Raw genomic sequence first — 25057 nt, forward strand, 5'->3', positions numbered from 1 at the left:
AACGACTTCCCCAAATATTATAACCAGTATGAAAGGGTAATAACACGACAACTGATTGTATGTATTTGGCATGCGATGTAATAACTGACACATGCCTATATGATACGCACATTAACATGTTAATAATGCACGAATAATTTTGGTTATATTTTTCGGGCAAGTCGTTACAGCCCCCCCCCCCAATAAAATTGGGCTCCTACGCCTATGGTCATGACCATATCAAGAATGGTAGCTGAAGTATGGGTCACCCGCGGGTAGGAAGATTATGGAGTGGCAAAATAGCATTAGAATAAGCAAGATTCATGAACTGAAAAGCAGTGACACCACATCATAACGATCACAAAAAAAGTCACCCATAATAAAACAACCTTTCTAGCATTTAGAGCAGCAAATACTTTGGCTATAGTGAATCATATGCAACATTGAAACCTTAATTACACCGATAAGATATGAAAGAAGTTGGTAATAGTTTCGATAAAAAGTGACTCATAATTACGTTCTGAAAACATACTGATAATTACGTCGACTTCAAATTGTCGTATAAGGCAACGCCTCCACCTCGACCATGCCTGGAAGCATGTTCTAGTTTGTAACCAGGTGCACCAAAAGTAGTAGCCTAAGCAACTGAGCTACACTCATTAAACCAAATTTCGATTACATTTTAATGTAAATAAACGATTATAAGAGTTTAAGGGGAGCCCCCCCCCCTTCCCCACCCACCACTGTGGAAATTCTAGTGTTCTCACCGATGATTAACTTGGTGATAATTTGTGATTCATGATCTAAAATCTCCGTCACCCGAAGAAAGTTTGACATTCGTAGCATGTGTTACGAAATACGGATACCCGATAAATAAATTGAACAATGAACTAACTTGAGAACCTGCTGATCGCAATTGAGGTATCAACCCTATTTTTCTGGAGGACTTACACCGTAACACACTTAAATTAACAGAGACGTTGAGAAAGGTAAACTAGAAATTTGTTATCGGATACTTATCATTATAGGCCTTTGTATAGGCCTTTGCAATGCTCAAACTATAAACAAACCTAACCATATACTAGAATTGATGAAGCAATGGATGATTTAACCTTATAACATAGAGGCCTGCACTGTGGAACAAACGTTGTCAGCAATTTACCCTAATAGGAGTATTTAAAAGATTTGACATGTTTTGAAACTGGATGAACCTTGAAAACCGGAAAAGGTGAATAAATAATACTAGCAAACAATGTTGCATTTTGTTGCTTACAATATGGCATATAAAAACTAAAATTCTGAAAGTAAGGCCATTCTTTAATATTTGAATAATCTGTTCATTTTCTATCTTGTTAACATTTTCTGGGCCCGGGGGGAGGGGGTTTGGGGGCTGATAGACATTTACGATTCGCAGGTTCCGATAAAACATCCCAGATCATTCAGCCGGGTCCTTTGTATTGTATACAAACATGAGCGTCTGCCAACCACATGATAACCAAGTTTTCGTTCGTTATTATAACCCTGTTCATCCGTTGAATTCGAACAGTTTATGTGAAATTTATTAAGTTTATTTATTAATTTATTAAATTTATATAAAATATTACAATTTCGATACAAAGGTAAATTATAAATTTATAATGTCAAGACAAAAATATAATCTACAGTCTGAAATAAGATCATCTGCAAATTTCGAAACAAATTTCGTCGAAATTTCGACCTAAACAGTTGAATGATATCGATGTAAAATGCCATAGATTACTTTCGATTTGCAAGTCGAAGTTTCGATATAAACAAAAATCGATTCGGACTCACTAGAGTCGAAAGTTCAAGAAAAAAGAAGTATAGCCGAAGGTAAATTTAGGGTAAATTAGCAGTAAAATGTTCAAAAAGGTAAAGAAATGAGTAGAAATCCTGTGTAATTATACCTTACCCTACTCATGTTTTAATAAGACAAATTCGATCGTAAGCCATCAACCGTTCGTCGGACGTCATGACTTCTACAACTGCAAAACGCCAAAGCCACGACTCTGGAGTACTTACGGATGAACTTCCGTGCTCTCTGGCAAGAACTTTGGGGAAAGAATACACACATATCGCCCTCTAACCGCTATTCAGATTTCGTGGCGGAAAATTTGATCACAATGGGTTGTTTGCATAGAAATTGATGACTAACATTCCCTATTTTTGAAGAGCGCCATCGAAATTTCCTACATACTGTTAATAAGTAGTATAACTACTGTATGCTAGCTGCACACAATGCACAAGTTCTTCTTTAGCCTTTGCTTGCAGCACTGTCGACTGTTTGGCATAATATTTTAGAGAATTTTTTTCAGTGCCAATGCATTGCTAGGCTGTGGGCTGCAGGTTAGTAAATGATAAGTAAAGCTTGGTTCACTTAAAACGAGTACCACGACAAAACACGTCTGTGTCGTTACTCCACACAGAAGATATTTCACCGGAGTTTTCTCGTTTTGTAAGTATGCTATATTACTTTTGACTTGACATTAGTCTTCATACCTTTCGAGACGAAGTGAATCTCAGCTGATTTCAGCCTAAGTATTACTGTTATTACTACTACTAGGCTAGACAACCATGGCCACACAGAAATATGTAGCCTAGGGCAAGGCTATATCTGTGTGGTCATCGTTGAGAGCGCCTGTGGCCAAGAGTAAACCTACCTGTGTCCTAGTCCTACTCGTAGACCAAAGTGGGCTAAATAAGCCAGTACTCGTCAGGCACGAGTATCCCAACTCCATAGGTGCACCCATTGTCTACAGTAAGGCCTAAGGAAGGGGTACCACACCCCTTGCTTCATCTAGATTGTCTCATTTTTTAAATAGAAAAACATGTATCAAGTCCATTACTCCATTATTACTGTGAATAGTGGTCTTCGCATCATTGTCAATGAACGTACCGTTGCAAACTAGGTGTGCAGTATGTGCATATGAAGTTACGGCAGAATATGGTTATAAATGTCATTTATGTGCTTGAAGTATGCAGAAGTGTAGCTTCTTTATATATCTTAGTGTAATGTTTTAGAGTAACGCCAATGATGACCACACATTAACCCCACAAGCTTGGTGGCAAAATCTGTGTATCATGGGCTATATATATTTAGCTTAGTTGCAGCAAGTACTAACACAAATGTTAAGTTAGCTATTTTGCAATGTTATATAGGCTTATGCCACCATTGGGTATGTAGCTATTATGTGGCACCAGCTAGAGCACTTGGACTGCTAACTTACTTTACTAACTATGCTAAGCTTTGGATCTTTGAAGGTCTGATCAAGATTTTGCTTCAGTGATAGGCTGGTACAATTATAGAATACACCACCTTTCAGACAGGTTTTTTTTTGTGGTGGAGTTGTGGAGTGGAATTCAAGTTGTTTAACTTTTCCACCATGATGTGGATAGCAGCTTGGGAATCCTGTAAAATAAGTAAAATATTGAAGATTCACCCCTCCTCCCCTATCCCGGATCTTACTCTAGCAAGAACATCCTGTTAGATAAGATTTCAATGTTCTGCATTGTTGTTTGTTCTCAAAAGTAGTTACGAATAAATAATTTAAATTATAAAATATAAAAACGGTGTAAATCAAAGGTCATTTGAACTCAAAATTAATCAAACTTCTGAAAACCCTATCAACTTGATAACAGCACAAATAAAGCTTGGATGAACTTCGTACAGTTTGATAGTTAAGGTCTACGTTAGTGTAAGAACCTGGCCGATAACTTGAAGTCATTGATGGAACTAATGGTTAATATTTTAAAGTCTTGTTTGCCACGATACTGTTCTCATACAAAACCTGCTAAGCCTGAGAAGGAAGTAACTGTCAATCAAAGCTTGTTGGCTTTCTGGTTTTCATATATGGAGTGATCCCTGAGCCTTAAAGGAATTGTTTTAATGTGAAAAATGGGATCCAGTCCTGTTGGTCATATCAATTTTTGTCTTTGTAAATATATGTTAAGTATGTAAATTTTAAATAAGAAAACAATGCAAAAGTGAAACGTTTCACATTCTAGTGGCACTATGACATCACAGATAAAAATAATTCAGTGCCCAAGACACCACTTTTAAGCTAGAAAACCTACCACAAGAGCAAAATGTTTCTTAGCTGGGTTTGGCAGAGTTGTTCTTGACAAAGATCTCTATCATATTTAGTTAAAGTTGATAGTTGGGTCTGTGTCTCTGTTAAAGGAAATCTCTGTTCAATAGCCATTTGCAGGTTTATGTGTTTGTTTTAGGTCAGTTGATTGGCTCTTTGGGGCTTTTTAAAGTAATTGACAGATTCAGTTAGGTACAGGTAATTCCCTATTTGTTGGATCTAACGTTGCTCTGACTCGAGTGGTTGGTAAACAATGTCTCAATCAAAGTTAGAATGGGAAATAGCTTTGCAATTAAATTAAGAAAACACAGAGAAAGATAGCAAACAATATCAACAGTCTATTCACAGTGTGCTCTATTCACTAGGCTTAAATACAAAAGGTCTCAAAATTTATCAACACCATATTATCTTGAAGGGGATGTTCTAAAGGCTAATAATCTTGTTTACAGGTCTGACAAATTGTATGTACTTCAGTCACTTGTTGGAAAGACTTTCAACATACTTTAAACATTCCCTTGATGTACTTCAGAGATTCCTTTGATCCTTTGTTTGATATGTTTTCTGCTCTTTGAAAATTATCAATACAAGATGTATAAATAAATATTGAAAATATAAGACTTAATTTTGGATAGTTTTGAGGTTCCTAATCTGCAAATAAATAGCAAAAATAACAATCCTAAAAAAAAAAATTATAATAATAAATAAATCATTGCATGTGACCTCATATATACTGTAGCTTACTTTAGATTTCCTTGAAATCCAATTTGGGAGAACCTTTCAGATGGCACAGCAGATGGACTGCTATTGAGTTAAAGAATCTACCTTACTGAACCCACCTAGGAATTGGAGAATCTGTGACCCCTCCTCCCCTTGCTTTCTACCCCCCTCTTTACTCCTTCTCTTTACCCCTCTTCTTTATCCTTCCCCCTTAACTCCCCCGTCTTTACCCTTCCTTTTCCCAGAACTTAGTTTTAATTTACTCAGATAAAACAACTTTCCAAGAGCTGAAATCCACCTGGCGATTTACAGAGATTTTCGAAATTGAAAACATGCCAAACATACAGTTGTGGTTACAAGATGTCTCATTGTTTCTGAATTAGCTAAATTCATACAAAGGCCTTATAATGTGCTACTGCAGTTGTGGTAATGGTTTTGACGGGGCACCATGTGGTTATCAATTTAAATCGTGGATTGCTACTCTCCCTTTTGAGAACATTAGAAACTGGGGGAAATGTATACACCATAAATATGTCTGTTTGTGATGAATTCAGCGGTAACTTTACAGATCGTTGGGTGAAATGTATTCAACGCCTGCTGTTTCTTAGTTGAATACATCTATGTTTATTCCATGGAGACAACAGTGTGGGAGTAAGCAGGTCTCTATATTGTAAGAAGCAGCTTGAGTTCTGCTGCATACAGGTAGGGGCCCCTCAGAATGCTGGTGCCCCTCAAAATGTAGGTGAACAAATATTATTGGCTAGAAAAAAAACTGAACCTGTCATGAACTTTCTATTATACTTTTTAGATAGGATATATGTATGATGAATTTAAAATTGCCAACAACTCAAAAATTATTTCATAGTTTCCCAAAAAAAATATGGGTACAATCATCTATTTGCTAACCGTGCATCTAAAATTTGCTATTAATTGAAGTGTACCTTCTTGGCACTGCATCAAAAACGGACAACTAGGGGGTAATTTACATTGCAAAATTACCTGTTTGTAGAATGATGATCAGTGAAATATAGCACTTTGTACGTAACTTGATATTTTTGAAAACATCATTACTTGATCAGAATCAGCATTTTGAGGGGCATTAAACCAGCGTTTTGAGGGTCAATAAAAAAAATTATGAAAAATTAATAAATCCATTATAGTGTAATATCAAAACTCTATTTTTACATGAAACATATAATTTTACACTAATAACACCAAAAATAAACACTAACCTCACATATTTTGTAATTTAACTACATTAAATAAGTTGCTCTCATTTTTTTTTAAATGTTCTGAGAAATATTTACTATTTCCTTCTACAGTATTCCCTCAATTCTATGTCCATTACATTTACTAAGATACGTACAATTCACAACATACTGCCAAAATGACTACTATATAAATGAAGATCTCATTTGGATGTAAGTTTTGCTACCTTTAAGATTTTTAACATTGTGGGTCAGTTCAACTGGGTGGGTGCTTATGGGTTGGCGCAAAATACAGTACCACACACATATAGTTTAAACAAATATTAATTACACTTTAAAGGACCTACATTCACATGTAACAGTTTCATGTAGCTGCTGAAAGAACAATCTGTTTTTAACTGTAATGATTTATATTTAACAGATAATAAACAACTTTATCATTGAAACTTTAATTAAACAAATAAAGCATCATCAGAAAAGACGAACTTGTAAAGGGTAATAACTAAACTATAAAATTAATCAACTTTTCATCTCACAAACACATGTTTATTGATAAATGTATTTCTACATTCTTCCACATTTCACCATCCCTGGTTGCACTTCTGCTTCATACACTTCACCATAAAATATAGAAGCAGACACTTTTTCCATTTCCTGTGGCATACCCTTATCTACTCCAAATGGCTTCTCTAAACATCTCACAGACTTCATCTCCCACCTTTTGTAGAACTCTACCAATAAACACTTCTTCTTCATATTTCACCTTAACCCACCGACACTTTCACATCCTTCATGTCCAACCTTCTTAACCCCATCACATCTACACCTTCAACCTCCACAGCATCTACACCTTCAACCTCAACGTCATCTGCACCATCAACCTCAACCTCTTCTGCACCTTCAACCTCAATATCATCTACAGACATCTCTTCAACAGATGAGTCATCAACAAGAAGTCGCCGACGCACACGCTTCCCTTGTGTGCAAGCAGGCAAAATCATATCAGGCTTAACTCCATTTTCATCTTTACATGCAGCTTTACTGCATATATTTGGGAAGCCAGCACATTGAAGCATTTGGGACACAGTTTCAACTTCTCTGCCTCACACTTGCCATCTGGTTTCAAGCAAACACAATGTGACTTAATCTTCAAAAATGTCTCTAGATTACACTGTTTCTTCAACTTATTGTCTTGTCTGGCTTTGTCCCTTGCTTCGTTCCCTTTATTCAATAACTCCACTGACTCTTATATTTGTTGTCCTTCCATGGATCCATAGACTTGAGTTACCCTCATGTTACTTGTTACCTTTGGTTTTGGCTTCACTTTCTTAATTGTCAGTAGTCCATCAATCTCCTCCAATGGTGTACTCTTGAATGAATCTTCAAGCTTCTGGATGGTTTCTAATGAGTTCTCCAGTTTTTGCGTATAGTACTGCTTGGTGTACTTCTTGATGCCAACTGGCGACTCAACCATTGATGTGTTGGAAGTTGATGATGAAGGTCCTGTTGTTTCATCAGTTTCATCTTGAATAACAGATGATGCTTGAACAAATTTGTCCTTTTGCATCCATTCAACACTCAGGCCAAGTTTAGTTACACCATGGAGCTATAAACCTGGGATTTATAGCTCCATGGTTACACCAACACGTTTTGCTGCATTTTTTATTATTTCAAGTTTGTTTGCCCACCGTGGCCAAACATCTGCCAATTTCTTCATGAAACCATCCCTGTTGACTGTGCATTCCGCTGAAAAGAGTTCTCCCTTGCTGTTATGGTATTCACAGTGCAAATTTTGATTGATTTGGTCATGTAATTGTGTGACTCCAGTGGTATCAGGTGGAGTGATGAAAAGATACATTTCTTTTGCTCTCAAGAACCTCAACACCTCAATATCAAATCTGGAACTGTGGCCACCAGAAACAATGACAACTGGTCTTGCTACCTTCTTTGCTGCTAATTGTCGTTCTAATCACTTGTACAACAGGGATTCATGTGTTTGAGAACCACGTTCAGTTGTTGATTTGGAATGTTCTTGACAGCAATGTCAGGAGCCATATGTACAAGTGTAGATAGTTGAGTTTGAAGAAATCCAAAGTATTGTTAATTGTCTTTAGGATGTTTGTTGGTTACTTTTGCTCTTTTATTACTTAAGTGGGGAATATTTTTCCATTTGTTGACTGTCAATATGCCAAGGAATGGGAAAACAAAAAAAAAAATTTGTAAAGGAGGTGTCATGTTTTGTATTTTTCATTAGGGAAAATCAGCATTCTGAGGGGCAATACACCAGCATTTTGGGAACCTCAGTGGGAAAAAATGCAAGAAACACAATCAATTTTTAAATAACTCTTAGAGAGTTTAAAATGAGTGAACCAGTCAAAATTTGTTGTTAATTCATCATGTTCCTGGAAAATTATTAGCAAAATTGTTGACCAGCATTTTGAGGGGCAAGTGTTTTTTAGTGTGGTTTTTCTCCATGCAAAAAAAAAATAATAAAAAAAATATTTTCATGTTTGGACCCAAATGCAATCTAAGTTAATAGATAATCTTCATAATTATTCATTGTTTTACCCAATAATGTAAAACTGGTGAGCTGTAGGTGACTTACAAAAAACACCTACATTCTGAGGGGCCCCTACCTGTAAGGGAATATATTGAAGTTATATGTGATTAAATTTAGCAGCATTGGAATTGGGATAGCTGCTACATGTTCACCACACTTACTGTAGTTGTAGAGCATTGAATGTGGGTCAAAGCCATAGTATCATTGCACAGCTTTTAATGTGCCTAAAAGCTGTTAGATAACAAATCGTACAATCCTAACTTTGTTACTGAAGTTTCATCGTTGAAAGGAACTCAGGATCTACTCTGCCTGTTCTTGTACATCCCAGCTCTCTACTGTTGCTCTTCAAATTCCCCTTTGTCAAAGTATACTGTACGTAGTACAGAACTGCCATTTATTAAGCACTGTAGGCTTCCAGTTTCCTTCCCTTAAAGGCATTGAAGACTCGCCCCAAACTGTGTGTCGCCCTCTGAAAAAGTTAACTTTCCGTTGCTTGCAAGTGAAGTTTTCTTATTGTCGCTACAAAATGCAGACAGTAATGAAACCTGATACCTTGTTATCTTTTATCTAGACCTGAGATGTTCATCGCTGCTTTGTACACTGTGTTGCGGGTATTGACCGTAGCTGTATGTATCGAATGTACACTAGTGTCTAATTACTGACCATAGCAAGCTGTGTGTGTGTATTTTCTAGGATCGATGGTGGTGTCTAACACTTCTGTTACACCTCATTCGAAACTAGGTTAGATTACCGGCATGAGACGTTTCTTTGTGAGTGAGTCTTCACTGCCTTTAACTGTGTGCAAAGGGATCATTTATCCAGTATTGTATTGCAAAGTGGGTAAATAGCTATACTAAGGGCAAAGATGAATAGCAGTTGTTTTGTTTTATAGAAACTATAGCATTCCATGAGAGACAAAGTTCCAGAGCCTTCAAAACTACTACACAAACTTTGAACACTAAATTATTCCTTGGTGTGTATCCTGGGTACCACCACACATTCCCCTCACACATTCCCCTACCACTACCCCCTTTTCATACCCCTTCCAATTCAAAACTTGTTACATTAGCTTTCATTATGAGACTATTCATCCCAAAAAGTTCCCCAAATTTTTCTCCGTTTGATGGTGGTTGTCAAGGATACAGCTCAGTAAAATTTGTTGCATGATGAAACTCTCTGTAAAGTGAAGTAGCTCTCTACATTTTATTAGATAGAATTACTGGGTAGAGTTTATTCAGCTGTCTTTCTGATTGATTGTGGGAGAAATGTGTTCCTTGCAGAGCTGGTTTATGGTTTTGTACAGTGTTATATTGTGTTATATGTCTAATGAGATCAGTTCGTACATAAATGCTGTTATGCACTGTAGGTCTGAGTTGATGTACAGACAGGAGTTGAATTTATCCTTATTTTGTTTATCGTTGTTAAAAGAAATTGTGAAACAATTTCTTATTCCAAGTGAAATGTTAAAATATGAAATTTGTAACTTACAAAAATACATTAAAAGCCACAAAATTTCTGTGAAAAAATGGATAAAAACCCTGAATTAGTTCTTGCCATAGAAATTCTCACTTCATTGGATGGGCCTGAAATGTTAACCTGCGGTCTATTGGATATTCTTGGTTAAAGGATTTACAGATGCTCGGAAGACTAGAGACTTCAAAGATAGAGTAAAATTGAGACAGAAAATTCTGCAGTTGCAGTTACTAATATTAAAAATCTATTTCACCAAGTTCACCGTATCATAACAAATGCTCTGCACAAAGTATTTACAATTGACTAGTAGTAGAGTCTGATTATCAGCTCAGAACGGCATACTGGGATGAAAACTCTTAGTCCTTACAACTGTGGAGGTTGCACAAGCCTCCTATGTTAGCTGTGCTCTCCATATGTGAGCTATATGTTAGCATCTGTAAGCAGTGCTCTCTCCCACATGTTAGCATGTATGTTAGCATAGTATTGTTAGTTTTAGTACTGTACTAGGGAATAGGCCAGGTCATGTGACCACAAACCAATTCCCATAAAGCTTACAGTAAAAACTGGTCAGATTTCACTGACCAGAAACACAGATTACTAACTGACTGAACATGTCCATATATACTGTACACTAACAATAAAGCAGGCTAGAAAATATGATTATAAAGCAATGACAATAACTGAGCAAATACCCTCAATTATTACAATATATTACATTTACATCTTTTACGACACATTTTCGACTATCAGCTGTGTCTGATGCTTCTGGACGATTGCAATATTATCAGATGTTATGTACACATTTCTGTATGATAAGTGAAAGCTTCTCATTAAGTCTCAATTACACTCTTTCATTTCTTCATCTCTTAATTATTTACATCCTCTCATGTATCCTGACATTCCTGTCCATGCGCTGAACTCGTAGGACATTAAGTGGATGAGGTGATTGTGTTCCCACGCTTAGGATAATATTTTGATCCATCGGTTACTAAAGACAGTTTTTTATTGAGATGGTCTGCTTGAAGAAGATCATTGAAGCTATTGTATCTGATGAAAACCAAACAAGCTTCATCATCAATGGTTCTTTTGTCCAGCACTCTCTCTCTCTCTCTCTCTGACCATGGAGCTATAAACAGAGCTCCATGCTCTGACAAAGTGTCTTGTTTAAATTCACACAAGTTTAATCAAACATGATTGATCACACATTTCAGCCTCATTGGTAAAGAGCAAAGTCATTGTACACTGACAAATGAACAACAAGTATGAAAAGGAACATAAAGTTCAACCCAGTGAATTATATACAGATTTTCTCTCATTTTCTGTGTGTGAATAGAAAATCATTAGCAATTGATGGTGACTTTGAGGTTGTTGCCATAGTGATTACAACATGCTGAGCCTTATAGCTGCATTTCAGCTCTCAACAGCATTGGTCTATGAAAGTTTTTACTGGCATTTCTTTGAGAACACTGAATTTTGAAGCTGATTTACTTCTTGAATTTAATTTGAACATTAAGTTATTTCATGTTATATACTATAATACATATGTACTACAAAGGCAGTGGATACACCTTGGTGTATGTCCAGCCTCTATCCATTATCAAGGCAATTAGTATCCAGAACTTCCTTGAAATAGCCAATTGACTATAACAGACTAGATAATGCTTGTACATTTTCCCTCGGGACAAATTGAGCAAAGTGTGGTTTTCCTTTACCCTTTGCAGGCAATGACTCAGCCATTGGAATCTAATTATAAGGTGCTTTCCCCCTAAAATTTAAATCTCCTGAATAGAAAACAGTTGCCTGAATTGTTTGTATTAAAACTTAAATGATTAATCCAAGAAGGATGGATTAAACTAAGAAGGAAGGATTATGCATGTATTTCCGATGAATAAGTAATTTTGCAAATAGGAGAGATGCCTGATTGCTTGTCTCCCTATCTGCACTACAATTATAGCACGGATGTGTTATGTTATAGACTGATAAGGTTGTCAAATTTTGTGATTGAAGCTTGTGCTCTGAAAATAAATCTCTGTCTATAGCTCTTTTTAATGATGGTATCATAAACTTGTTACATAAAGTGGGTATTGGTTGAATGAAAAACTGGTCATGACTGGTAAAAATGGTGAAAGTGTTCTAAAAGTCCTTCCGTGAACCCCTTCCCTCAAAGACCCTTGCAGAGAAATGTTGCTGAGACATACTAACATGTTTACTATTTGTATACATGCTTTCAGTTTCTGTAGATAACTGATTAAAGTTGCATTCATAATTTGTACCCCTTCTTTGCCCATTCAGCAAAGAGGTGTAAGTGGGCGGTGCGTGGGGAGCGAGGGCGCAGTGCTAAAACGTTCCAATGTCTAGTTAGCTAGAAGGGAAAGTGCAGATGTGGGAGACAGGTAAAGGAGGAGCAAAGTAAATAACTTGCATTCATAACTTGTACCCCTTCTTGCCCGTTCTGCAACAAACTCCATGAACACAGTAGACATCACAAGCAAGTAGTGTATGCTGTACATAACAAAGTCTGGTTGAGCCAATCTACCCCCGTCTAGATCCACATCCACGGTTAGTAGGAAAATTAATTTCCTCTCGGTTCATTTACAACATCTCTCGTTTAATTGCAATTCTTTCAAGATATCAACTAGTTTCGAAATAGTAATGAGTCAAGGCTTAATAAAGACTTCCCTTAATACTGTAAACAGAAACATTTGCTCTCTCTTCTCATGATGTTTCCATCACTGCCATTGACTTTCTTTATTCAATATAATGTACCTCGGCTTGTGATATTTGATAAGACAGATTCCCTTAATACTGAAAACAGAAAATTTTGTCTTGGATAATTTCTTGCTCTCTCTTCTCTGTGATGTTTCTATGTCCATCGCTGCCAGTAACCTTCTTCATTCAATATACCTAGGCTTGTGATATTCGAGGAAGACAGAATTATTGATTTCAATATATGCAGTACAGAATTATACATGCATGAAGGAAAATGGAAAATGTTTAAGCAGCCCATTGTTCCAACTCCCATTTTTATGGCGTGCTTCGTTGGCACTGGAGATGATATTACCAGGGAAACCAAGTAATGAAGTGTTCACATTTTTTGGAGCAATTTGGAAGTGAATGGATTTATTTTCAGTGTTTAAAATTATGCTAGTGCTCAGTTCACATGCTCCTATACATCTTTGCATAATTTGTGTTAGCAATTTGACAAAATTTCTGCAAGTCATTTGGCTTTGCTTTACTGGATAAATTATGCCCTGATAGAGAATTGAAATTAATTCCTTCGTTTCTTTCGAAATACATTGTTCAGTATTATAAAAATTTAATTACACATTACTACACCAAATATGTATTAAAAATATATATTTATATATATACTGTAATGACTGTAGCAAGTCCTATAATATTTTATTGTGGTCAGTTATGAAACTTATAATATGCATACAGTAGTGCATATATATTAGTGTATGCTATATTCTATTTAGCATAATTAAAAAATATATATGTAATTGATGATTCCAGGGTAGCGAGTTTAATACTGTAGCAGCATTATAGAGTGCTACGGGCAGTCACTTCACAAGTGCAGAACTGTATATATACCGTATCTATAGATTCTCGCATTAGCAATGCTGTACACAGCTGCTGATAACAAGCGTTGACAATTTTGTTATGGTTTTCATATTTAAGAATTTGTAGTATGCAATATTCCATAGTGGCCTGGATGTATTTAATGGTGCAGATCAGTCATCATGACAGAAGCAGATGTTGAAGCCAAGTTAACTCAGAGGGCAGTATTATAATTAATCTTGATAAATATGATGCTGTGGCTAATATAGCTGGAAGTTTTATGAGAAATGAACTTAGTGTTGGAAAATCAAACATATTTGATACCATAGTGTTAAAAGTAGATTCTCAACTTTGAAAGTGACATGGGTGTAAAATAGCCAGTCCACAAAGGTCCCTGCTTGTGAGGATCACTGAAGGTGCCACAGAATCTCAAAATCTTTATTTTGTTAAAAGTGAGCAACTTGTTTTAACTTAAATTGGGACTGCACTCAAATTTATGTCAAATGTGAAGGACAGATCGCTTAATGAAAATGTTTGTGTAGTACTTAAATGGACATGAACATAAACAGGCTGGTTTACAAAAGAATGAACAGGATGGTTAACAAAATAATGAATGCTAAAACTCTGGCTTAGATTCTACTGTAGCTGCCTGTAAAATACTCTTCTAGGGAGACAAAATGAATCATCCAATGAATTTATACAGTACAGGGTAACTTGTCTCCTTCTGTACTTTACCATTTGAACTGTATATATTGCCTAGTGCCTTGGCCTAGCATTCCTGCTTACTGTTGAGCTACATTTTCATCTATTTGGATATTTGAATATGAATACCACTAATAATGAAAATAAAGTGAAATTGCGATTTGCTGGAATTTCAATAATAGTCTCCAGTCTACTTATACAGTTTAATAGAGTCTAGATCTACCAAAATTACTAAATTTTTGACATTTTAGCAATGAGCTGCCTGCCAGCTTTAATATCATACATCCCTCAACTCTTCCCCCATTTAATCTTCTTCGGAATCAACCCGTTCCGCCCCCCCCCCTCCCCTTCAGAAGTCGTAACCTGCGTGTTCTTCCTTGAAATGTAGTTTCTATCTTTGTTACAGTATGTGTACTGTATATGGAAGAGATGTTTATAACTGAATTGAACTGTTCAATGTGTCGTCACTAGACATTTTAACATTTTAATGTTATCCTAGTGACATCCAGACACAGTTTCTGTAACAATGTTATTTATCCTAGTGAAATGCATTAAAAGCTGACACCCAGATACAGTCAATATATAGCAATGTAAGTTTATGGGCACACACTTCAAATGTCAGAGCATGATAGTGTACTTTGGAAACACATTTCGTATAAAGGTTTGTCCATATTTCATGATGGATGCCATGTTTACTCTGCTGACAAATCCAAAGGTTTTGTGTGCTTATAAAACAATCCCATGCCATTTTTCAGCCTTTTCTAATGGGACTATTTTCCCCTTCAGCTTCAATGACGATAGCTTTGCTATATATAGATTTAACATTCTGATGACATTATCATTGTTTTATAGAAGAGAATATTTTTTTGAAATCATTAAAAGTTGAATTTTGAACTAAAGATAGAGAAAAGAACAGTTTGGACATTTCCATTTGAGGCAGTTACTATATTGTAATCTGATACTGTAATATAGTATATATACGGTCTGTATTAATTATTCTTTTCATCTTTTGTACATTTTGCCCATTAACTAATATTAATGTGCACAGCAGGCCTTCATTATAGTTTACATGCAGCTTTAATCAGTTAGATTTGCATGATAAGATCATTCTAGCTTTATTAAAGGTGCTATTAAAGATGTATGATTAAACACCTCAAAGGAAAGCAAAGGTCGACATCATATCTCAATAGTAGGATGTTGTCATTTCCTGTTATCGGTCTATATCTAAATGACTGGCATTTATCTACTTAGCATTATTCAAAAGTTAGCGGTGACAATGACAGACTGCCTCGGGAATCTCTTTTGTGACAAACCATATTAATGTTAATGACAGGTTGCGATCGTTAATAGTCGAGATTATACTGCAGTTGGCCTTTGTTTAGTGAGCTTTGTCTTAACCGTCAGTTACCCGAGTGAGACAATAACCCTAACTGGTACATGGTATGTTAATTATCGCCTGGTCCCGATGACTGTTGTTTATGAACCATTCTTTGTATATATATACGTTACTGGTGTTTCTAGCTCGGTGATCAATACTGCAACAGGTGACTGACTAGATCACACGTGATTGTTAACTACGTTGTTGAATATATACAGTACACTGTTTTGATGTGTGTTAGTGTAGACATGTACATATGAGTGCAGTGTGTGGATTTGGTATTGAGGATCTGTTGATTTTAATAATGGTAAGTACAGAAGTTTGTTTTACTTAGTATTAATTTTTATTTTGAAATTAATATATACAGTATATTGGTCTTGATTCCAAATGTGAACAATAATTTCAAGAACTGAAGCTTGTCAATTGACTATCCAGGTATTTGAGATGCCGTCATATTATTCTATACTTTATATCAGGGTTGTCCAACCTTTTGCAGAGGAGGGCCACGTGGAATGATTATAATGAAGGAGGGGGCCGGCGGCCGCATGAACCCTACGCTTGATTTTTCGATTTTTTGCCCGAGGCCCAAGGCATCAAAATGTGAGCACTGCACGCGGAGCGCACTGATTTATTTTCCTTCCTGATTAAACAGATGAATAAAGTTCAGCCGCCCCCCCCCTCTGCTGAGAGAGTGTCACACAAACTGATCTGTATGCAGTTTTTTTGGACCCACAAGGTTCGAATGATTGATTATATAGCTTCAAATTGTTATCAATATTAAAATCTGCTCACTAAAATTTTGCACCGTAGAGCATCTCTGGCGGTCCAGTACCATAAATACACTGTTACATTAATTATAAACTTGTAGTGAGTGTTTGTACTGCAGTTGTATGTCGTGTTCTATATGTTCTATATAGTCTATGGTTATTGTGACTTGGAATGGCACTTAACCTCATGTACATTGGTACAGTACATGTGCTTGTACTCAAGGCGTTGTGGAATTCTCGTGTAGATATCAGGCCTACTATTTTACAATTTTACACACTTGCTAAAATACGCCAGTGGACCCAAAAATCTAATTTCCACTTGCATTATTTTGGAGTCAATACAATTAAGTAACATGTCTCCACGAGTAGGAAATACCAACTGTGCCTTTTTCTTTCGCTACTGTCTAATAGTAGCATTTAGCTAGTAAATAGCCTGAATCTCAAAGCCTGGGTTCTGGTGCAAGAGTAAGTACTCACAACAGTAAGGCACTAAGTACATAACAGTACATTAAGTACATAACACTAAGTACATAACAGTAACACTAAGTACATAACAGTAAAGCCTTGGTACTCATACTTCAACTAACAAGAATTGTACTGTACTTGTAATCATACTCATTCATACTCATACTGTTGCACTCATACTTTACTGTGCACCGATATATGCCAATTGTCATAAATACAAAAGTATATAAGATGCCTTATAATGTATAGTACATAATAAATAAAATATTCACAAAAAATGTCAACTGTTTTCCCTGCTACTATATCGATTTTTCGCGTCTCGCAGAACTCTTTCTCCATATATATATTGAATATGGAGATGTAATCATGCAAAGTTGGCTTGATATTAAGTGAGAAGACGTTAACTTTGTGTCAGTCACGCTAGTATTTATAACAGACCTTCAAGTCTCCAAGGGTGCTGAGATTTACATGTTAATGACTACAATCATCTACATCAAAGCTCGCTTAATACGATAGGTTAAGAACGTACTTAAAAGCACAGTTTATATCCATGGCGACAGTGGATATAATGAAACAGAGCATGGATACATAAATGTCTGTGATCGCTCGACAATGTCACCTGCAGACGTTATGGAGTGTGAGAGACGGTGAGTCATCTCTGAAGAGCAGGCCTTGACGATGAAAAGAACCGCTCACGGCAAACTTCTCCCGTTCTGTTTCACCCGCCGCACCCCAGGGTGCTCTTTATGACAGCAACTAGCTAAATTACCACCAAATTGACTCGACTCGATTTTGAGACTGTGAAGGTATGTCCAGAATATAAGAGGATGTTTGATTTCACAGATATCTTCATCGGTGATGATGAGACGGGCTGAGACACTCATAATTTGGCAGAGTTGATCTTAAAGCTATTTTGATGAATCTCATAAAGTTGTAAGAAGGAGATGGGAGAAAATTGATGACTAGGCTAGCTGGAGGTGTGAAAGTAGTTTAAAGATAAAAACCAATCTGTGCATTTGTGGAGTGAGTAGTACTGGTTATAACGTTGGCCTTTCATCAGTGCAGTATATATATAGGCATATTAGGAACAATATGTGAACAAATGGTTGAACAGGTTTTAGTTTATTTACTGTTTTCATCAATTACAAACATCACAATAAGCCCAATAAATAGCCATTTTCACACATAATTATGTACCAAGTAGATCTAAATGAAAAAAAATAAATAACAATAAATCAGTGACAATGATAATGATACTGTTAGTTCATTACACAGTTTTCAGATAAGCGGTGAGTTTCTTTACACACTGTAGTACTTACAGTACTTACTGTAAGAAGAATAGAACGACCCTATAAGTGTATTTTTTCAATATTTTTTCAATTGAGCACTGTGAAAAGTAAGTAAATAGGGCAGGCGGTTAGCAGGAAGACCTGAAATGGAGACTTAAAACAAGAAATGAAATTATTTTCGCCTCCGCACTTAAATACATAGCTTACCTGTCTCCTCACACTCTAGGAGGTGGTGTCTTCAGGAGTGTTAGAAAGGTTACCATTCAATAGGACAAGAGTGTTTACGTGTTAGGAGACATGTTAGTGAGGACACTTATAAATACAGAAATCAGTTAGTGTTGGGATATGCTTGTCAACTTAAGAAGTAAAGTGTTATTTATTATTCTGCATCAGCCCCATCTTTGATTTGTCTCTTCTTTTCACGATATAAGTCTGTCATTTTGAGTTGTTTGTAATTACCTGGACCATAAATACTTCAGTGCATTCATTGGCCCACATTACCCTGTTGTAATCACTCTAGTTGCTTCGAACATGAAGAAAAGGGTAATTCAATTTTTAAAAACTTATGTATTTTTTAATTAAGCATATCAAGGAATAATTTAGTGTACACTACACATTTTTGTGGACTCTTGTGGAGCAAGTTTGTTGTTGTCAATGAATGTTATTTCTCATACTATACTGAAAATCATTAGCCTTTTTTCCGTTTTGCCTACCATTCAAAAATAATTGTTACAGTATTCCTTGCCTATTATTAACTGTATATATTAAATATATATATATTTAAAATAATTATACATAGAAACTTCCCAATATCCCTGATTGATACCTGAAAAAGAAACTTTCCTTCTCCATGGTCTGCTAATGTTTATTAAACATTTAATGAAAGCAGCCCATTACAGTCAGTTTATTACATGTATAATGTACAGTACAGAAAATGTAGATTAAATCATGTTGCAATGGATACAGTACTTGGCATATATGTATGGTATAGTCAAGCCAACATGTTCAACAACCTTTCATTAGATCACAGTTTAATTGTATCTGGGTTTCCTGATTGAGAAAATTACAAACATGCACCAGTATGCTTGGAGGCTACTTGTTTTATTACAATTCTGTCATTTGTTTTAAAGGAGCAGGCTTATGTAAAAAAAAAATTAAAGGAGAACTCAAATATTAAGTTGGTTTTCTCCAGAAAGGTTGATTTGGGATTGATTCATCGGTTTTGGCATTGCGGCAAATTTAATTTCGTTTTATCTGTAGATACAAGAATAATATATGGATTAATTAGTCCTATCTATTTCAGAAAATGTGAAATCTCACTCATGTAGAATGTACTTTATTAAAGGGGACCCAAACCCAACTAAACTATCAGCTTTAATAGCTTAAATCTTTCTATGTGAAGAACAAATCTCCCAAAACAGCTAAGAAAAATCTTGCTCAATATGGGAGATATCCTAGTTTAATGGTTGTGAAGACTCGCGCAAAAAACAAATGTCTGATGCCGGTAATCTGACCTAGTCTCGATTGAGGTGTAACAGAAGTGTTAGACACCACCATTGATCCCAGAAAATACACACACAGCTTGCTACCGTTGGTAATTAGACACTTGTGTACAGTCAGTACATACAGCTGCGGTCAATACCCACAGGACACAGCACAAAACGATACAGGGATGGACATCTCAGGTCCAGCTAAAGATAACACGGTATCACGTTTCATTACTGTCTGCATTTTGTAGCGACACGAACAAAACTCATTGGCAAGCAACAGAAAGTTAACTTTTTCAGATGGACGCACGCTGTTTGGGGCGAGTCTTCTATGCCTTTTTAACATTGCAATAAAGAAAGAAAAACATGAACCACATGTTACTTGATTATCTCATACTTAAACTTGATCAAGTCTTCAGTATGTCTCCAGATTGCAGTAATGGGCCTCACAGCAAGCTTTGGTATAATTTATCATATTAAAAAAACTTTTGTAGTTATGACTAATGGCAATAAGTTGTAATGCCTTCATGCATCAATGCATTTGGTTGCTAAATGCAGTGAAGTATTAGGCTGTTTTGTCTTTTAGATATTTAAGTACAATTTAGATCTTTAACAAGTCTACAGTATACTTGTCTTCAGTTGGATCCAACATCTTTCGTGAAGACTCATCTTTAAGACCATCAGTATTGTGCTGAATATTCAAGAATATTAAGAATGGTCTGTCATATGTGCAAACTTCAACCAGTATTTTTGTCGCCACTTTGCAATTTTCCCAACATTTCCCCACAAACCTTTGGGGCCAATAATTCTTTCCCCAACCGTTAATGTTACAAAGTAAATTATTGTACCAGGGAGCTGCCATACTTTAATATTGAACATGAGTGCAGTAGATATAAGGTAGAAGAGCTGCTACACTAATAGCTCCCTGTCTGTAGTATTACTATTAAAGTAAAGGTTACAACAGGCTTGGTGGTATCTTTTGATTCAATAATATCTAAATTTGATTCTATTCTATTGATGTCATAATGATTTTAACAATTAGATACAAATTGTTTTTACAGTCTTTGCAAGTCTTGTCTTGCATCTGCACTTAGCACAGTAGTTGTATTCAACAATTTCAATTGGTATATACAATAGTGTTAAGTCATGTGGGTGTATTGTATGATGAGATCTCTTTATATAATTGTTCCATTAACCTGTGTAGACTTGTCAGTTGCTAGGGAAATGTCTGGTTGCGTGGAGGTATTGTATGTACAGGTAAGTGTGCTTCACTGCCAAGGGTGGATGGCACATCCTGCATAGCAACATTAGTCAAATCTGTCGGCTATGGAAACCACTCATTAACAAATGGAATTTAATTACCACAAATGGAGTTAAGCAAGCCATGGCATCTTAATAATTATGGTATAGTCAGTGTATACCTGAGATGTACAGCATGCACATATTAAATGCATGTTAGTGTTAAAACATGGTACAGTACATACTACAGCACTTCATACTGTAATACAATCAGTGGTAATAACTTAAGTGCTACGGGGAGCTACTATACTGTTTTTGACAAAAGTGTCAGTATCATCACCTGTTACAGTAGGGCCTGCTATAGTAGGGTCTGCTATGGTAGGGCATGCTACAGTGGGGCCTGCATGCTAAAGTAGGGCCTGTTACAGTAGTGCCTGCTACAGTAGAGTCTGCTATAGTAGGGTCTGCTATAGTAGGGTCTGCTATAGTAGGGCCTGCTACAGTGGGGCCTGCTATAGTAGGGCCTGTTACAGTAGGGCCTGCTACAATGGGGCCTGCTATAGTAGGGCCTATTACAGTAGGGCCTTCTATAGTAGGGCATGCTACAGTGGGGCCTGCATGCTAAAGTAGGGCCTGTTACAGTAGTGCCTGTTACAGTAGAGCCTGCTATAGTAGGGTCTGCTATAGTAGGGCCTGCTACAGTGGGGCCTGCTATAGTAGGGCCTGTTACAGTAGGGCCTGCTACAATGGGGCCTGCTATAGTAGGGCCTGTTACAGTAGGGCCTGCTATAGTAGGGCATGCTACAGTGGGGCCTGCATGCTTAAGTAGGGCCTGTTACAGTAGTGCCTGCTACAGTAGAGCCTGCTATAGTAGGGTCTGCTATAGTAGGGTCTGCTATAGTAGGGCCTGCTACAGTGGGGCCTGCTATAGTAGGGCCTGTTACAGTAGGGCCTGCTACAGTGGGGCCTGTCATAGTAGTGCCTGCTAAAGTAGAGCCTGCTACAGTGGGCCTGTTACAGTAGGGCCTGTTACAGTAGGATCTGCTATAGTAGGGCCTTCTACAGTAGTGCCTGCTATACAGTAGTAGAGCCTGTTACAGTAGGGCCTGTTACAGTAGGGCCTTCTATAGTGGCTCTGTTACAGTAGGGCCTGCTATAGTTGGCCTGCTACACAGTTGGCCTGCTACATTATGGTCTGTTACAATTGGACCTGCTATAGTAGTGCTTGCTATAGTAGGGCCTGCTACTGTGGGCCTGTTACAGTAGGGCCTGCTAAAGGGGGCCTACCGCAGAAGGACCTGCTACTGTGTGAAAGAGACCCACCCAGTAATTTGAACTTGTTTCTGTACTTGTCCATTTATATCATAAAAACATGCTGCATACTACAATACTTGTGTATACTGTAATACAATCTTCATTGGTAATAAGTGCTACAGAGAACTACTGTACAACACTGTACTATATGACAACAGTGTAAGTGTCATCACCTGCTACAGGGCTCTATAAAATAGACCAAGTGATCTTTACTGTACATGTATGTTATATTGTATGCTATTGTACTTTATTTTGTACTATCATGCTGCATGCTAAAACAAAACATTATACTGAAATGTTGTTTCTTCATATTACATAATTTACATGTATTCTCATGTTCCTAACTATGTCCAGTTACCATCTTGTAGTATGTGCCCAAGGTACGATCATTGTTCAGGTAATGATAAAATGATCAATATCTATCATTGTTATTTAATATTTGTTCTATTTTTTTTTCCAGGTCTGATATGGCGTCAATTGATTTAGCTTTCTACTGACTAGGAGTGTGCGATAATCTGGCCTCATATTTCAGTCTTGCCTCTGGGAGTTGGTCAACCCAAGAATATTGGCAATGGCGACTTTTAGCACCCCTACAAGCTCCTTGATAACCAACGGTGTCAGCCCACATGGATTTTCATCGAGGTATTTCATACCAACTCAGATGTCGCCGGAACAGACCGCAAAGTCCTCTTTCTGCAACAAAGACAACCTTGCTCAATGTATTGCGTATATCAGTGAGGTAAATATTATCCATCAGTTGAGATTATTCTTACCACAAATTTACTTAGAAAATTTAGTCATTTTCACTTTATCCTTTACCTGGTTATGTCATCTTGTCTTAATTGTACTGTTTCATCTTCCCTAGCATTATGCATATATTTAATTATTTTGCATTTTACTTTGCTTCTCAGAATCCCCTCCCCCCCCCTCCCCCCAAAAAAGTGGATACATACTGATCACTTCAGTTCTAAATTGAGACCTAATTGGAACTCTCCAGGGAATAATTTCTGCGATATTGCATCGCTACAAACTGCTGTATGAGTGCATAGATGTACATAGCAGTTTTGTACACAGGAATGATAGTAGTCTACAAAGAGACAAAATTCAGAATCCTCAAAACTGCTACAGCAAGTTTGAACACTTAAATTACTCCCTGCTGTCTATATCTATCTATATGTATATAGCAGTATCTGTTTAATACACTCAATAGTACAGTAAATATGTCTGTTTTTCATGGTTTTGACATCTTCAGGAGATGACATCGCTGGGATATCCGTCCATTTATTCCGATTCTGCAGAGAACAACAACCACAGTGAAGTTCTCATCCAGCTGACAAACTGTTGTTACGAACTGATGCAGAGACACCAGAGAAATCTAAAGAACCAGGAGGAGCAGGAAACAAGGTTAGAGAGTAATATAAACCATGATACTAAATACACATAAATATATGCAAAATATGAACCATTTACATGATACCAACTATGTAAAATATGAACCATTTACATGATACCAAATACACATATATATGCATAATATAAACCATTAACATGATACCAAATACCCATAAATATGTATGAAAAATTTACTTCGCTCCTTGCTTACCTGTCTCCTCACAACCTTAGCACCTCGTTCTACCGTGCCTATAAAGTCCTGGTAAAATAATAACACTGTGCACCCTCTATGACCGGACCCCCCCCCGGTCACTCCTCATTCTACCATTAAAAGTTCTACCATAAACAATTTACATGATACTAAATTCACATAAATATATGCAAAATATAAGCCATTTACATGATACTAAATACATATAAACATATATGCAAAATGTAAACCATTTACATGATACTTAATACACATACATATATATGCAAAATATAAACCATTTACATGATACTAAATACATATACATATATATGCAAAATTTAAATCATTTACATGATACTAAATACATATAAATATATATATGCAAAATATAAACCATTTACATCAGACCAACTGCACATGCAAAATATAAACCATTTACATCAGACCAACTACACATGCAAAATATAAACCATTTACATGATACCAAATACACATAAATATATATGCAAAATATAAACCATTTACATGATACCACATACACATATATATGCAATATATAAACAATTTACATGATACCAACTCCAATGTAAAATATGAACCATTTACATCAGACCAACTACACCTGTAAACTATAAACCATTTACATGATACCTACTATATATGCAAAATATAAACTATTTACAGGATACCAAATACACATAAATATATATGTAAAAATAAACCATTTACATGATACTAACTATATATGTAAAATATAGACCATTTACGTAAGACCAACTAAACATATATGCAAAATATAGACCATTTATAGTACATGATACCAACTACACATATATGTGCAAAATATAAACCATTATATACATGGTATTTACTACACATATTCAAAATATAAACCATTTAGATGATATCAACTACACATAGAGCTATGCAAAACATAAACCATTCACATAGACCATAACTCCTTGCAAGAACCCCTCCCCTTTACTTACATCTACAACTATCACATGAAAGAACTCATTTTTTGGAGGGAATGTAGTGGAATTGATAGTATTTACAAGTTGCATTGTCAAATAGTTCACTAATTTCATCAGAAATGTCAAAATTCAAGATAAATTATTCTAGAGTTTAGACCTATTTTTGTGCGATCATTCTTCAACACTGGAAGTTTCAATGTGTGCAACGGGTGTGCATGCATTTAATGATAGCTTTTGGTTACTGTTGTTGTAT

General features: G+C 36.3%; 1 protein-coding gene across 5 annotated transcripts in view; it reads left to right on the forward strand.

Moving 5' to 3' along the window:
• Window positions 1–2275: 2275 nt before the first annotated feature.
• LOC139977231 (afadin- and alpha-actinin-binding protein A-like) overlaps window positions 2276–25057 on the forward strand; it is a 38997-nt gene continuing 16215 nt past the window's right edge. Inside the window, exons 1-3 of one of the 5 annotated variants that reach the window (XM_071986506.1) lie at window positions 2276–2452; window positions 22706–22984; window positions 23498–23649. In XM_071986506.1, coding sequence (XP_071842607.1) covers window positions 22817–22984; window positions 23498–23649 — 320 coding nt within the window. In that variant the 5' untranslated portion in view covers window positions 2276–2452; window positions 22706–22816. Of the gene's footprint in view, window positions 2453–15564; window positions 15747–15797; window positions 15992–17587; window positions 17723–22705; window positions 22985–23497; window positions 23650–25057 lie in introns of those variants that run through there. The other 4 variants (XM_071986472.1, XM_071986488.1, XM_071986481.1 and 1 more) reach the window with 4 other exon arrangements.

This window comes from Apostichopus japonicus, chromosome 2 (assembly GCF_037975245.1).
Source record: "Apostichopus japonicus isolate 1M-3 chromosome 2, ASM3797524v1, whole genome shotgun sequence".
Lineage (NCBI taxonomy): Eukaryota > Metazoa > Echinodermata > Holothuroidea > Aspidochirotida > Stichopodidae > Apostichopus > Apostichopus japonicus.